The sequence below is a fragment of the Cajanus cajan genome, chromosome 11, assembly GCF_000230855.2.
Source record: "Cajanus cajan strain Asha chromosome 11, NIPB_CcT2T_4, whole genome shotgun sequence".
Classification (NCBI taxonomy): domain Eukaryota; kingdom Viridiplantae; phylum Streptophyta; class Magnoliopsida; order Fabales; family Fabaceae; genus Cajanus; species Cajanus cajan.
The window spans coordinates 39,027,107-39,045,012 of NC_138527.1; the positions used below are offsets into that span (position 1 = coordinate 39,027,107).

The following is a 17,906-nucleotide window of genomic DNA, read 5'->3' on the forward strand; positions in this document are numbered from 1 at the left end:
CAATAAAGGTAAAAATGAATTAAATCTTTCTCGTAAATTAAAATTAATTAACACTTCAACATTTTAAAAGTTCTCCTCGGCTCGTTGGAAAATATAAATTAATTTTAACTTATAAAAGAAGTATGATTTATTGTTATATTTTTTCTTCTATAAATATCTAATAAAACTTTCCATATTAATTAACTCTTAACTTCAAATCTAAGCTAAGATAGCCATATGGTTTAGGGATTAACTATTTATATTTGAACAGGCTTCCCATCTTTGGTAAACAGAATATATGGGAATATAGCTAACTATCAACCGATGGTCGTTATTTTATGTTATGTGATCACACGTTTGAGTATCAAAATCACCTTATTTTCACATGGAAAAAATAGCATATGCAGGCATCCTAACTGCCTATTCTAATAAAAGAAATTTGATAACTCCTTTCCTTTGGCACGATACGGAATCATGTTTTCATGTCCATCATAAAAGCATCTTAGAATACAAAACATAAATTAAAAAATATTAAAGAACATATTTTTAAAATATCAAAATATTAATTTTTTAATTCATAAATTAACAATATATATTACAGATAAATTGATTTAAATTACAAGAAATCAAAATGCATAATTAATAATGACATGATTAATTTTTTTCAATATAAGTAAATTAAAATGTTAATAAAATTTTAAATTAATATAAGAGTGGATAAAGTATTCAAAATCTTAGAGTTTTTTTTTTTCAATCATTAAATACTTTGAAGAAGAGAAAAAAAAATAGATAGACTAATTTTTAGATAGCACAAGGATTGATTAAATTATGCATTGAAAAAAATAATTGAGTACAAACTTGTTTCTATTGCTTGGCATTGGGTTCACAAAATAGGTAATTTTCAGTTCTTTATTTTTTCAAAATAGTTGGACTCGACGTTTCTTTAATAAAATTGATGACGGGAGTGGTTAAGCTATTCATTTTCCCTTTTGGTTTTCTTTAATTGGGTGGGGCTGCTATGAACATCAAAAGACGTGTGTGTACTACTATTGCATATATAATATGGTTGCAAAAGTCAAACTTCAGATTGTACAAATTCTAATGCATGCTTGCCAAAAATGACAAGAGAGCGATCGAGCCCAATGTTACCATAAATTAGACATAAAATCAAATTAAAGTAACATTTACTGGAACATATCCTCATATGAATTCGAAATGATAGTCACTGAATACTTGTTCAGAATCATTTTTCTATGATAGTAATTAAAATTGTAGACCTTTCTTTATTAATTGATACATGCTGAGGTTTCGTACTCTCTCGTTATCAAATGGTTCATGTTATTACAATCCATGATTTCCGATAAAATCAAACCACCACAAATGTTGCTAGTGTAATAATATTGGAAATTTTACCTTTCCTTTACGTAGCTAAGTATTAAAAGATTTTTTAAAAAAGATTCAATAACTCTTTTCATCTCTTTATTTTTAATTGATTTAATTTATTAGTTTCTTTGTTATATATTAAAGATTTGATTTGATTTTTAAAACAATACAACGTTATTCTTTATGTACAATTTATATTAACGATATTAATTTCTTGTATGTATGACATGATTAAAAAAATCACGTGAAAAAGAAATTAAGTAAGCTCGTGGTCTAAAATATAATAGATTGAAAGGTTAACATTGCAATATCTTTAAAAATTAAGTGAACAAATTGAATATTTTGATAAATGATTAAATTAAATTAACTAAATAAAATGAAATAAAAAAGTAGTTTAAAGGATAATGAAATCAAATGGAGACATATGGTAACGTGTTGCAAACCGGCCGGTATTGATCCTTCATTGCAGCCTGGGATGTAACAAAAAGGATTGTGTAATGTACCATTATTTCTGTACTTTTTTTTTTTTTACACATGTACTTGCTTGTTTTTAATCTTGAAAAAAAAAACATGTTTCTATAATAGTAAAACCTTACTGACTATTGTTCCTCAAGCAAATTAATATAGGTAAAGTCATTTAACAACGGGACAACGCGCAAATAATGTGCATAATTATCATTAGTATATAATAGTATTTTATAATTACTAGATTTTATGTGGATTGCAAAGCAACAAACATATATATATATATATAATCAATAACATTTTTTAAATAACGTCACTTTTTATAGAAGTTATATTTTAACCAGCATAGAAATAATTATCACTAGTATACATAATAGTGATTCTATAATAAGATTTTATGTTAATTGCAAAGTAATCAACATAAAAAAAAAATTGTAGTAATATTTTATAAATAATATCACATATTTTATTTCAGATGTAATTTAACTTACATAAAATCATTTTTATATTGATTGGAAAAGCAACTAATATAAATAGTACTTTCTAAATAAGTTTTCCATGTTCACGGTCGTCCTCCTCTTCCCCTCCTCACGCACATGACTAGGTAAGCCTATTTTGTCTTTTGTTTTGTTTTTTTTTTATCTTGCACATAAGAAAAAGGAAAAAAAATGATTGCCTTGATACAGTTAATTAATTAAGATATTATTTATTTTTCACAATACTATTGTTGGGGAGTATTCACTAATTTTATTGATATTTATTGTCTACCAAAAACTTAATTGACCATCTTTTGTAGAATTTTTCATTTCAACAACATTTTCTTTATCTACAAAATTTAAATTCTGAATGTTATTTAAAGAATTTCAATTTAATTTAACTCGAATTAATGATAAGTTGGTTAATATAAATAACTATTCACTATAGAGAAAAATTCACTATCCATCTTTTTTTAAAAGTAAAATATATAATTGGCGTAATTTTATTTTTTTTTTACCTTTATTATCATAAAGACACATAGTTAATTAAAGTTTTGATAATTTATTTATACATGTTGGTTTAAGCAATGATGAGTCTAGATTCTCTTTAAGTGTTCAGAATTCGGTGCAACTAATACAATATAAACTTATATCATTTTTGAAGAGGTTTATTTCATAATTAGCTCATGAGAAAGAGTTATACTTAATTTGTTTAATTTTTGAGAGGTCCTCTAATTTTTAATATATGAAAAAGTTATTTTTTTTTCTTTTACTATATAAATATTTATGAAAAAAAATATTTAAAAAACCCCTTAATATGGTATGTCTTTCTTCATAGAGAAAATAAAGACGATCTGATCGAAGAGGCATCTGTAAATATTCATTTCAAATTATATGAAAAATAATATTTATAAGTATAATTTTATAATTTTTTGAACTTTTTTTATTATCTATCTTTATACATACGATTTCTATCAAAATTATAACACTAAAATATATGAAAAACAAATCAACAATGTCCCGCGAGTATAAATTTTGTGTTATTTTTGTACATAGTTTTTTTAAAACTATATGATTTCTAGGATGTTATAATAAATATATGTTAAAAGTAATTATACATATCATTATAACAAAATGAACTTTTGATAACATTTAATATTATTTTTAGCGACAATAAAAATAGTTAAAAAATATTTTGTCAACATTTTCACATTAGCCATTATAATATTTACTGACAATTATTCTACATACTAATAAAGATCATTATAATGATAAAAAAAATGTATAAATTTTTATGATATCTTTTTTCTGACATTTAATGTTTATTATTATTGTTACTAAATATTTAAGAAAGAATTTTAGTTTACATTTTTTTTAATTATTTTATGTCTAGTTATTATGAAACTTGTAAATTGATATTATCTTATAATAATGAGTTATAAATCTAGTTAAAACATACAAAATCAGCTTGTAAGGTAAAAGTTGTCATTCATTTATACATTCTTTAATTATTTTATCACTATTCGATGTAAGACTTAAACTTCTTTCAATAAAATAAATTAAAAATTATCCTTACTTTTCTACCGATCATTTTCAATAATCTTATAAATATATTTTTAATGACTATTATTTATTAATTGTTAATATTTTTATTAGATGATAAAATAGAAATATTTAACTTATTCTTATTAAATAATTATCACTAATAATAAATTTTAGTGTAATATAAATATATTTTTAATGATTATTATTTATTAATCATTAACATTTTTACTAGATAATAAAGTAGGATAATTAACTTATTGTCATTAAATGATTGTTTCTAGTAATAAATTTTGATGTAGTATATATAAGTTAAATTAAAAATAAATATAACCTAAAATATGAAAATATATTTAAACCTTAATCATATGTAAAAGAAGGTGAAACATGAAAAACACCTGTAAAAAAATAAGGGTACACAAAAAGGGAAAATGAACATGGGCATGGTGACAGTGCCAAACCTTAAAGCGGTTATGGGTACTTTTCAGACCCTATTTATCCCACACAAACCTAACTTGTCTGTTTTGCCCATCCACTCGCACGTGCCATCCATCCACTTCGTGTAGCATTCCTTATTTCTAAAATCTTTCTTTCCCCTGTCTTACTTCACTCGGGTTATTAATTAATGAATTTGCAGCGTCCAAGATGACTTACATGACCTTACCAGCTATAGGGGTTCAGCTCCATTGGCAATGATTATATAGGGCCTTTTGGTCATTCCAACATATCAAAAAAGATGGTGGTAGTTTGGATCATTGAGATGACTTTGTACTCACCTTATCTTTATTTTATTCCGTAGTTTGCGTTGGTTTCCAAAGGACGTATTCAAATGACAATAAAATCCAATACTTGTGATTACATTCTGCTAATTTCCTAAAGATCATATATAAAAACTAAGCTACCATGACAATAAATAATGGATCGAGAACCTCTCATATATTCCTAAACATATGATCGAGGATTTATTAATCTTGTGTACAAATTATTAACACTGATATGCAGAACTCCCCCATGTTATAATTTTGCGTATTTCTCATTTTTGCAAAAGAACTCATGCATAATTTGAAAGGAAGAAAACTGATACATATAATACACAAATGTTTTTAGTCTGTTAAATTCATGGCAGTCATAATTTAGCCAAAACGTGAGTTTGGAATCGTTTGCTTTTGACTTGTAATTCTAAGCATTATTATGTTGGTAAGTTTTGTTGTGTAGATAAGATAGGGCTAGTATGGTCATTGGAATATTTCTTGTGCGTACAATTCATTACCATTTATATAAATTGGAAAAAATGGTGTCAAATTGAAGAATATGAGGATAAAAAAGTATATATAAAAGGACATTATTGGTGGGGAAAAAAAACTAAAGGAGGAGGTGAAGACCGAAGAAGAGCGAGAGCGACCGCTTCCCTTTCCCCTCTCTCTCTCTCTTTGTGTTTATTTGAGACAAGGATGATATCAGTTCCCCAAACCCTTCATCTTTAATTTTATATTGTTGTGTAACCCGCACTTTCTTTTTAGAGAAGGTGATTACCATAAAAGAAAGAAAGGAGAGAGAGTGTGTGTGAGAGAAAAAGAAAGAAAGAAGAACTGTAGAAGCTATCAAAACCACCGAGGGGAAAACGATGTCTAAGAGCTTTACATCCTTTCATACCCTGCAACTTTAATAGGTACATATATAAACACGCCCACTATCCCTATGAGCAAAGCTGAAAATAAAAAAAAAGGAAAATTTAACACTGAAAAGAGAGGCTAGCTAGCTGTTAATTAGTTAATTTAATTATTTCTTCTCTCTCTCTCACACACACTCTTTCTTATTTTTCTATAATCTCTAGTGTTTGTTGATGTTGGATTTGGTTGTTCTCCTTGTGATTACTGATGAATAATTCAACTATTGGACAGTGATGATAGTAATAAGGCGAGGTTGGTAGAGATGAAGTGGTGGAGATTTTAAGATAGTGCGAGAGACCATTGTTTTTGTGTTGGATCTCGTGTTAGGTGTTGCAGTTCTATGTCACAGGAGTATCAACAAGGAATCTTCAGCTTCTCGAATGGGTTGGAGAGAGGAAGGGTGAGTCCGCAGCAGCAGATCCGGAGGGAGAAGGTGAGGTTCGAGGCAGCGCCATTGGTAGGGATAGAGGAAGAGGAAGCGGTGTACGAGAGCGGCGGGATGTTGTCGGAGATGTTCAATTTCCCTCCGGCGGCGGAGCTGGTGGAGCAGCAGCAGCAGGCGGTGACGGGGAGGCAAGGCGGGGAGTGGTACGGAAACAGACAAAACGGTGGGAATAATGGGCGAGATGGTTTGGTTCACAACCAGATTCCAAGCATTAATGCTGACTCAGCAGCAGCCATGCAGCTTTTTCTGATGAACCCTCAAACGAGGTCCCCTTCGCCTCCTCCTTCCTCCACACTTCACATGCTGCTTCCCAATCCTTCTTCCAATTCCCTCCAAGGCCCTTTTGGTCAGTTCACATGGGTTCCTCAGAACGTCGTTGAAGGACAAGGTCTTTCCTTATCCTTGTCTTCTTCCCTCGAAGCAGCCAAAGCCGAGGAATTCAGAATTGGGGATACTGGTTTTCTTTATTACAATCATCAGCAACCTGCTGCTGCCGGAGGACCTTCTTCTTCTTCTTCCACTCTTCAGTATCCGTACAAGAATAATACTCATCAGACATTGCATTTGCAAGGGGCGATGGGACACGACAGCAACCACCAGGGACATGTTGGCTTTGCCTCTTCCTCGTTAGGTGTAGTTAATGTTATGAGAAATTCCAAATATGTCAAGGCTGCTCAAGATTTACTTGAGGAGTTTTGCAGTGTTGGGAGGGGTCACTTTAAGAAGACCAAGTTCAATACACAAAATTCAAACCCTAATTCAAATCCTGCTGCTGGCGGTGCTGCTTCTTCGCCTTCCTCGAAAGATGCTCCTCCTCCTCCTCCTTTGTCAGCGCCTGATAGGATTGAGCATCAGAGAAGAAAGGTCAAACTTCTATCAATGCTTGACGAGGCATGTATTCTAATCTCTCTCTCTCTCTCTCTCTTTCTTTCTGTTCCCCTCTCGCCTTCTCTCCCCCATCAAGAGTCAAGGTCCCCCAATATCTTTTTCTTCTTCATTATATTTCTTTAATTTAATCATTAATTAATACTGCATTATTTGTCTTCAACGGGGTTAATAAACCATACGCTTCTCTTCTCCGGCCGGTATCTTCAATTAATTTTTTTTTTAAGGAAAAGGCCGGCCGGTATAATAGGGTTCCATTGCATAGGATCAGTTGGTAGGTAATTCTTCATTTTTTTCATTTTAATAATAAAACCCTTTTTTTAATCCTTTGATTTGATTGGTGGGATGATTTTATATTATTTTAATTGGGTTTCTTAGTTTGGTGTGAACCATGAGACTAACTATTAGGAGAATACGTCCATCAAGAAGCGACGTTCCTTCTCATTAGACCCCAACAGAAGGAAGAAAGCCACTCATTCACCATATCTATATCTATTACGTATGAAGTTGTTATCAATGTCACTTCCACCTTAAATGGAAATATTGCGGTGGAAGCCATTGTTATCATCTCTCAGTTGACTGCAACGGATCCACAAGGGTCTTTTCTTTTTCTTTTCTCTTATAAAGGAAATTCACTCTTTTCTTTTTAATTTTGTTTATGCACATAAGCCTATCAATCGATGAGGTGTACTGCGGCAAAGAAACCCAACACTTATTAATATTTCATTGCATCCCTAACATTAATTTCTTGAAATCAAAACATTATTCCTTAGGTATCAGGGATTTTCGATTTTTATTTATTTTTATTTAGAAGTAACATAGTCTCACAAACCAAATTCAAATACTTAATGGATTAAAAAAATTCAAATACTTAATTAGAAATTTCTTTTGTGCTCCATCTAATCCATCCGTTTAACAATCATAAACTAATATTTAATGTGTGTTTGTCTTTCACTATTTGCATGAGTTAGTGCTCATAAATCTAACTAATAACTATTCAGATTTATTTCACATATGAGTTGCTTTCCTTTATTAATGCTAAGGTGGTTCATCTAGCTTTTCACAAACCGCACAACGGACGAGTAAATGAGAACATGCACGAAGGACATCTTCTGCCTTTTCCCTTTTTATTTTTTAAATTATTAATCGGTGTTTTAAACATTGTATCTGGATAATTGATTATCCTATTATCACTCAAACACCAAGTTGTGAATATTTGACGTGTCAAATAAAGTTTCATTTTTTTTTTCAGGTGGATCGGAGATACAACCACTACTGCGAGCAAATGCAAATGGTAGTGAACTCATTTGACCTGATGATGGGTTTTGGCGCGGCAGTTCCGTACACAGCACTGGCGCAGAAAGCAATGTCTCGGCATTTCCGGTGTCTGAAGGACGCAATAACAGCGCAGCTGAAACACAGTTGTGAGCTACTAGGAGAGAAAGATGGGGCAGGGACCTCAGGTTTGACCAAGGGAGAGACCCCAAGGCTTAAGATGTTAGAACAAAGCCTAAGACAGCAAAGAGCCTTCCACCAAATGGGGATGATGGAACAAGAAGCTTGGAGACCCCAAAGAGGCTTGCCTGAACGATCTGTCAATATTTTAAGAGCCTGGCTTTTCGAGCATTTTCTCCACCCGTACGTTTCCCTTCTCTCTCCATCATTGTTACTTAATATAACACGAGAATCATACTTGCATATTAGTATTATTTTAGGTAATTAAAAGTAACATCTGTTCCAACATTGTGTTGAAAGTATATATCATTGCCAAAACTCGTCCAGTCAGCTACAGAATTAGTATATGATACGGTGGGCTGAGAGATATAATAGGACAAAAAAATATGTATCATTTTTCAATATTATAAGTAATGTACACCTAGAACAAACCAGGGTATTGGGATAATCTATCACAATGATCATTGAGAGTTATATATATATTATTTATATATATATATATATATGGCAAATAATAATATAAAAAGGATAAGGTGATCATTAACTAGAAGAAAAGCAACAGGGCTTCTGTGTTATTAAAAAATAATAAAGAGACAAAGAAAGGGAGGAGGGGTGGCAGAAGGAAAGCCATAATTTATGTGCTGCCGTATGCGTATAATCGTTTAGAGGAACAGTAATGCTGTGATATTGCAGTGTCCTTGGATGTTGTCTCGCCAGCAGAAAGGTGGAAAGAAAGATACATATTTCTACCATCGCTGCTTTAACTAGGATGAATTTCTCGGTATCTTTTTCTCTGATCTCGTTCAAAATCTATCTCCATTCGAAAAGCGTTAACAAAAACATCAAATTAGATTAACTGATTAAGGGAAGGAGCCGGGGGGGATAAACTGATAAAGTAGAGAGACAGTGATCAGTGTGTACAGTAATCTGCTTTACTTCTGCTATGGCAGCTAGGACATAGATCTTTCTCTCTTTCTCTTAGATTCTCACGCCCAAAGGGAAAGAAAGAAAGGTTTCAACTCAGCTAGGGGTACAGAAAGCTCCGTGTCCCTTTATACAGTTAAGGCAAGGACTCTGATGTCATTTTCTGGTCTCTTTCTCAGGTATCCAAGCGATGCAGATAAGCATCTGTTAGCACGACAGACTGGGCTATCGCGAAATCAGGTTCGTTCACTTCTTTCTTAACGTTCCACAATACAATAAGTAACTTAATTAATTAATGCTTAAAATATGCATATACGTATATAGAGAGAGAGTGGAGGATTAGCTTGGCTACTTTAATTGGTTAATTGGACGCTCGGTCCACATTAATTATCAAGACTAAGTAAAAAAGAAAAAGAAACCCATGAATGGAAAAGAAAAGGAACCAGCACTGCGTTCAGATGCAACTTACATGTTTTTTTGAGTCTTGTTTCTCTGGTTTCTTCTGTCTCTCTCTCTAAGAGGTAATGCGGGTTTTATTTTGTCTAATGCCACCTTTTCTTCTTTTTTGTTCTCGCGTTTCAAAAATTTCGTTTTCTCCTCCTGAAGAAATGCTTATCTTTTTGTCTAGTTTTAATTTTACTTTTGGAATCTTTTACTTTCATGACATAATTAATAAGGAAATTAAATGGGCAGAGGTAAGTACAACAGCAATGAGACATGGAAGTTTGTTGTTTTCAATCGAATTCACTCTTCAGATCCTTTTTTCTCTCTCATGTCAAATGACTTCGCCCAACTACACAATACAGGATCCATAAATACGGGGAATAAATGTGTGCTTTCGAGATGTTAATGCATCTGTTAATGCCATATTACGTTATGTATTCATGCAACTTCGTCAGCTGGCTTGATATTTTGTTAATCTATTTTGCTTGAGTACTACTCTAGAATTTTGCACGTTTTAAATTAATCACCAATGCCTTCTTTAATTTGGTATACATACATGAGTTAATCACCTATATCAGTGTAAAATATTTGACATTGACAAATAATTATATCTTTTAATTATGTTATCTCTCTGTTAAAAATAAATGTATTTATAATGACATGACACAATTAAAAGATATAATTGGTTATCAGTATAAAATTTTTTTACACTAGTAGTGTATAAGTGATTAACTCTACATATATAACTATAAGCGACACAAGGCAGCAAAAAAGTGAAAGACCTTGCCCCCTCTTCATATTTTATTCGATATATATATATATATAATGCATCATTTTCCTTATTTAATGTTTTTCCTCCTGATTCATCCTAGCTTTTTTTTACAAGGGTAGATTCTGCACTAGTTCTGTATTGTTGTTTTTCCTGATAATTACAAAAACTCAAAAAACTTATGTGCTATATGAACAAATAGTTTATTTGGTATGTTGGTTCACTTTTACAATAATTAGTAAATATCTTTAAAATATACATATTATAGTCTTTTTATTATAGGTTAATATTTTGCATTTTTTGACACTAATAATGCTTAGAAACTATATTCATAAAATATAATGTGAGAACTTGATACTTTACCATTTAATATATCATTTTTTCTTATGCAAAAATCAAGAACTTGTAAATGAAAAAGAGTAGAAAGAAAATTGATTGAGAAAAATAGAAGGAAAATTATATTTTCTACCATTTGATTGAAGAGAAAAATAAAATGTGATATCCGAAAAGAAAAAGAAATCTCTTTAATTAGATTGAAAAAAAATGATAGAAAAATAAAATTTCATTGAAAGAACAGTTTATTCATTTACTTATTACTACTTATTTACCATTCTATAGGATATTAAATTCTTTTAACAATACTATTTATATTTTATTTTTCTAACTTTTTTCTTAATAAAAAGAAAATTGATTTTTTTTTTCTCGAGAGAAGAATATTTTTTTATTTTCTTTCCTTCAATATATATTTTTTTTTATTTCACTTTCTCCTTAGACCCCCATAAGCAAACCACAACACTGGAGAGGGAAAAAAGAAGAAAAAAGTCTGTTAATTTCCTGTGCGTTACACATATGCGCCTAGACCCTATAGCGGCAGTGATACGGAGGAGGACTTGACTCATAGAAGGTCATACAACTAAAACACACTGTCTCTTCTTAGAAGAAACTGGTGATGAATAGTTTCATCTGTTGGAGCAACTAATCACAATATTATTATCATTTTAAATCTGCATGTCATCTTGACTGTCCTTTGTGTCACACCACAGAGAAGATACCTCAGTGTCTAATCACACTTTAGCATAAAGGGACAAAAAACAATAAGCCAGAAGAAAGGAACTTCTTTTGTGTCCTAGCTTTTTCTCTTATGCTGATAAAATTATTAAATGATTAATGAACGCAAATTATATATGTAATCAGTGAAAGCATAAAGGTTACATAACCATTAATCTAAAACAATTAGTCCTTTATCAAGTGTAGCATTCATGCATATTAGTTTATATATATAGTTTATACTATATATGTATAGGTTGGTCTGTTGGCTCACTTATGATGATATACAAATTACTATAACATTGAACATAGGTTTTTCTTTGTCTTTTTTTGAGTGACATTTAAAAGTTTGAGGAGGTAGGTTGATGTATAAAATTGCATCCGTGTGTATGTGTATGTTGATGGTTTTGAAATTGAATGGATGTAACATGTGTTGCTTCAGGTATCAAACTGGTTCATTAATGCCAGGGTTCGGTTGTGGAAACCCATGGTGGAAGAGATGTACCAACAAGAACTTAAGGAAGCAGAGTGTGCAGAAGAGAGAGAAAAGAACAGCAATAGTAGTGGGAACCAAGCACAAACTCCAAGCACATCAACAGCAACAGCGCCACCACCACCACCCACAATAACAACAAAACCAACAGGCAAAAGATCCGATATCAATGCCCCCGAAAGCGACCCTTCACTCGTTGTAATCAATAGACAAGGCTTCTCGGAAAACCAAGCGAAACAGTCCACCTCCGCCACCACCTCCACCACTGCCATGGCCTCCGTCAGCGCCCCCGCCTCTGAGGTGGCGCCACCCGTGTCTCAGTGTTTCGACTCAGACCTGCCCCCACACAGGTTAATGGCCACAGATGACACGTGTCGCTTTGTCACACCAGATTTTGGGACCGCATCTGCAAGTGCTGACATTGGATCCACTCTCATTAGGTTTGGGACCACACCGGGTGACGTGTCACTTACCCTAGGGCTTCGCCACGCCGGGAACATGCCCGAGAAAACTCCTTTCTCTGTTAGAGACTTCGGAGGCATTTAATTAATAAACTTCAATATAGTACTACTACTTCACATAATAATCATATCATAATAAATATATATATAGGAAGATGCTCCACCATATTATATATCATCAAAGGTAAACATTCTTTTTTTTCCATTTTAATATTTCTCAGCTATTCCTCAATCCGTCTTATTTGCACTGTGGAAGGACAGGAAAAAAGGAAATTCGATAAGAGAAAGGTAGTCTCATGAAGGTAGCTATTAGCTAGGTGTAGCATTAATATGATATCTATTGCATAAGTGTATAGCAGATTGTTTTTCATTATTTTTTTCACCATGTATGTACTTGATTATTTAAGTTTTGTAGCTTAATTAGTTTGATAGGACTTAATTGATCTGGTCAATAACCAGAATAGTTACTGTTTCTTTTTTGTTTTTTTTTCCCCTTCTAAAATCGTGAAATGTCAAACCTACCAATGTCCATAATTGCACTAGTACGTTGATTGTTCCTTGGGCGAATAAACGGGACTATATATCTTTCAAACAAAGAGGTCAATCACAAACGGGATTAGAGAGTCCCACTGAATCAAATAACAATAATAACTGATAAATATTTAAACGAAGTGAGTCATTTGTGACTCTAGATTATCTTCGCAGACGGTTAAGAACAACTCTTGTTGGCTTGAAAGTCAAACTTGTTCTTATTGTTCTTCATACCAGTCCTCTCAGTGATGCCAAGAGACACCATTCGAGATTCTTGACAACTTCTGTGCTCATAATTCATATTTTTGATAGAGTCGAAATGGATATTCTTACATTACATATTTGTTCACTTAGGTACCCTTCTAATTATTGTAATGAACAATGATACCAAAAATTATTGTATTTAAGTACAGGTATTTCAAACATGCATGCTGAGAGAAACCTGCATATAATGTATGAGCCTTAACTTTACAATGGGACCACAGATCATCTACCAATAAGGGAATTTAAAGTCGAATGCCAGTTATATATGGAGTCTTTGAAATTGAAAAGTCGACAAAGTTACTCTCTTCGTCAACTCTATTTCTTCTTTTCATTTTTCCCGCTAAGAAAAAATGAGTATTGAAAATTTAAATATAGGGTTAGGCAAACTCTTACATGATCAAGTTCTTTACAAGAGAATAAAAAGTGAAATAAAGAAAATAACTGAAATAATTATTTCAAAATAGTCCACAAACTTGTAACTTGAAATAACTCTTTGGCAAACTCATTTAAATTTTAAATGGTGAGTAAAAATTATTTTTACAATATATAGAGTGAATAATAGAACCAATCCCCGTATACGTTTCTTTTTTTTCTATATATATATTTACATAGTTGAATGAATGTAAAATTGCACTAAAATTCCATATTTCATGTGATAGACGCTCGAAAGGAAAAGACCTCCATCACCGTTTTCTAAAATTTTATTGTCATTGATTTATTTGGCACTTAAACTATTAGTTGTTAGACTATTATGGATCGTGTCACATTTCATTAAGAACTTAATTTAAAGTTGAAACGGCTGTGAACTAGAGGGAGGAAGAAAATTGACAACGTATCTGATTGGAATAATTCATACTTTAGAATAGTAGGTGTTCCAATTGTCTATCCATTATTATTTAATTAATTGTGAAGAAATTAAAGTCGTGAATTCATAAATAAAAAAAAATAAGTGTTTAATTATTTTAACATTAGTACACTTTTCAATATTCATATAATTCAATTCATGAGTTTTGTAAGTTTGAATTTAACAAATGTTAAAAATTTCTTAACATTAAAACAAGTCGCAATGCATAATGATGTTGCTAAACATAAATATTAATTAACGATGCCTATATATACACATGGAAAAAACCAAATTAATTCAGTAAGTCCTTGAAAATTGAAACCGTACTACATCTCTAGATTGGAAGTGTTTGGATGATTTCTGCACACTTACAAGCTCTTGTCAATTCCCTTTCTGTTATATGTAATTAATGTGAGTAGAATAGATCAACAGGAATTTGTTGAGGTAAGTAAACAGCCACACGTTTCTTCCGTGAAAACCAAAACAAGAAGTTGCAAAGCAACAAGCACTTCTCACCTAATATCTTTCTTGTTGATTGAGAAACACTGCATATTACTAACCGAAAGAGCCTTCTCCACGTCCTATTGATATTTTCAAGGTTGTTCTGCTGCAACAATCATGAATGCTTTATGAATATTCAACTATATGTTATTTCACACGACATTTTCTTTCATATATAATGAGTAAAGTTTTGGGATTTACGTTAAGATGTCGCAGCAGTTAGCTAGATAGTTACACATGCTGCTGCACTAAAAACACAGATCTGATGGAGTTGTCACTGTCGTTAAGGTTTTTCTTCAAAATTCCAAAGGAAAACAAGAAAGATTAAATGAGATATTCATTGCATATTTAAATTACTTTATTTTATTATGAAAATAATAAATAAATAAATAAATAAATAATTAGCAAAAAGAGCGTTTCAAAACACCACCATAAATTGGTCATTTTGTCTTCTTCGCTAGCAAGAGTACTTCGGGTTTCTAATCATTGGACCATTGTCAATTGTGTACTGTTTTACCTATTGTTTTGGAAATCACAGGAGACAAGACTATAAATATAGGGTTTTAGGACTATAGATATAGGGTTTTACCAACAAAAAAAAAACGATATATATATGTAAGTATAGTTGCTTCTCTATTAATGAATTCAGTTTTATAACTTTTTGCGATCAACAGAAAATAAACATTTCTTTTTCCTCTGTTCAATACATAGAAATTGTATACTCTTCCGTCTGTTCTTTAATTAAATTGTGAAACCAGTTAAAACTCCATACTGTTAATTGCACTGTCGCCGGAATTATAGGAACAACTAATTTTTATTTATTTTTTATTGATTAGCTTCCTAATTTATCTTGTAATCATTTTTCTTTATTTAATTTAACTTCATAGTTCAACCTACCAAAATGTATAAGAATATTTTGGTTTTTAATTTTAATATGTCTAAAAATTTCATATCTCTTAAAAATTAAGATAAGTAATTATTTATAAACATCCTTCTCTATTAAATTCATTATTCTCTTTAAGATAAAACTTGTAATGGTTTAACAAGTATAAAAGAGATAATATCTACAAACATTCTTATTAAATAATATAATATAATATAATATATGACTTATTGAATAGGTGTAGTGAAGATTTGAATGTTACTTAATAACTTAGAAAGAATGAATGTATGAGAAAAAGTTTACGTAACGTTGGAGTGGTGAGAACATAAAATTGGTAATTTATTAACATTAGGAGGAAGTAGCTAGGAAGAGACAGTTCATTAAGATTTAACAGGAAGAGAGACAATAGAAGGTAGTCGATGATGGAGGGAATCCCCACCATAGAATTGTTTGTTTGTCTTGTATGGGTACCACATTGAATAGGGAAAGAAGGTGACGAATAATTCAAACGAGGGCTTTGAATTGGTTTCCTTTTAATGAAGGAACCCACTGTTGCCATCACCATTGAGCATGATGCTCAGATGACAGCCAATTGGGCTGGGCCCACCATTTGCAATATGACAGAACTGCTACCCGTCAGATCCCATGCTTTGGTTAGGTCCCAAACACAATTCTAATAAATTAAGAGATCATATATATGAGACTCAGACCTATACTGCTTCATTTACTACTTTTTATATTATTTAATTATTTAAACACCTTCAACTTTATATTTAATATTTTTAATTCCTAATCAATAAGCCACCACTTATCGCAAAATTCCTTTAATTATGATTTAATGTAATTTTTATATTGATGTTCATTTGTTTGGTTCAGCAAACTAAGAAATGATTGGATTCATTCAGAATTGGGCTGGGGCCCATGCTGACCCAGTGAAAATTTTAGGTAGCTAGAATAAATGGAAGGCTCATATATATATATACACCTCCTTTTTTTCCAATAAGTACACCTCTTTTATTTTTTTTAAATTATAAAATATTTATATTTTTTTATTTTTTTAATTTTATATCTTCAGTTACTTTTTTCTTTTTTACATATATTTTTTTTTTTTAGTTTTCACATGCATTATTTTATTTTCCTCTAATTTTTTACCTATTATTGAGAAAACTATACACACTTATAATATTATTGAAAACTAGTTCTATGTTTTACATATGTGTGAAAACTAAAATCGGGAAGAGAGAAGATAATAGTAAAAAAACTGAAAGCGAAAGGGAAAAAGTAATGTAAAATAAAAAAAATTAAAATTACTTACCAAAATAGGTGAAGTAAAAGAAAGTTAAGAAAGTGCATCTGAAAATTGAAAAAATAAGGAAAGATGTGTAAAAAAAAAATGTACTAAATTAAATGTTATGAGTCTAAAATTAAAAAATTAAAAATTAAAAAAAAAAATTAAAAAAAAATAGAGGTGTACAATGTACTTAAAAAAAAAAGGTGTATATCTCATGAATCTAAATGGAACTATAGAAAAGGGCTTATATAGATTGATAGTATGGTATAATCAGCCCATACTGCTACCAATGGCATTGCAAATTGCAATAGGGTGACAGGGTACGGAGGAAGTGATGAATAGCTTTATGATATCGTACACAAACTAATTAATTGGGCAATCCTATAATCATTTTCATAAAGCAAAACTCCTTCATTGCGTTGCATGGCCCATCTTTAGGGCTCACGCTTACCACAAAAATATTTAGCACGAGTTGGTGGTCCACGCTAAATTGACACACATATAAAAAATTAATTGAGATTTATAATAACTATCTTAAAAAATCATCCTAATCAATAATGTAAAAGTTTTTAGATTGTTAGTGTAAAAATAGATATCAAACTCTCTTTTTTAAGGAGGGGCGCGAAATGATATCCACGCATCCCAGGATATCATATATACCCTGATATTTGTTTGTATATCATGCTTCATATCCTAAAACAAAATGTTGGTCGTGAGAGGTGCTTATAAGAAAACAAAATATTACAATTAGTTTTTTTTTAAAGAACTTTTGGTTCTTTAGTTATAATTTTTCAGGCTTCTGTTCTGCTTCTTTTACAAGTTATTTAGGTTTTTTTTTTATATTACGATTACAATATTTTAAGTTTTTTTTTAATATTTTCATATAATGTCCACATGTTATAAAATTTATATTTATTAATTATAATTTCTTTTTTAAGGTCGCTCATTTGTTTATTGAATGTACAGTTTTGACCTGACCACGTACGTTTTATGAAATTATGTTTTTATGAAATTTTAAATTTTAATATGTCTTTTATTAATAATATATTCATTTGCAAATAATTTATTAAGGACTTTATTTTAGTTGTCAAAATCCTTTCAAAACACTATTTTTCAATGAAAATTTAGTGGTCAATTATCCAAAAGAAAAGTAA

At 31.0% G+C, this 17,906-nt stretch overlaps 1 protein-coding gene across 1 annotated transcript; it reads left to right on the top strand.

Moving 5' to 3' along the window:
• The first annotated feature begins 5,197 nt into the window (after positions 1-5,197).
• On the top strand, positions 5,198-12,912 carry LOC109799862 (BEL1-like homeodomain protein 2). Its single transcript, XM_020360502.3, has 5 exons — positions 5,198-5,514; positions 5,747-6,851; positions 8,098-8,483; positions 9,404-9,464; positions 11,927-12,912. The coding sequence occupies exons 2-5, from the start codon at positions 5,856-5,858 to the stop codon at positions 12,521-12,523; spliced, it is 2,040 nt and encodes a 679-aa protein (XP_020216091.1). The 5' UTR covers positions 5,198-5,514; positions 5,747-5,855; the 3' UTR covers positions 12,524-12,912.
• Positions 12,913-17,906: the final 4,994 nt, after the last annotated feature.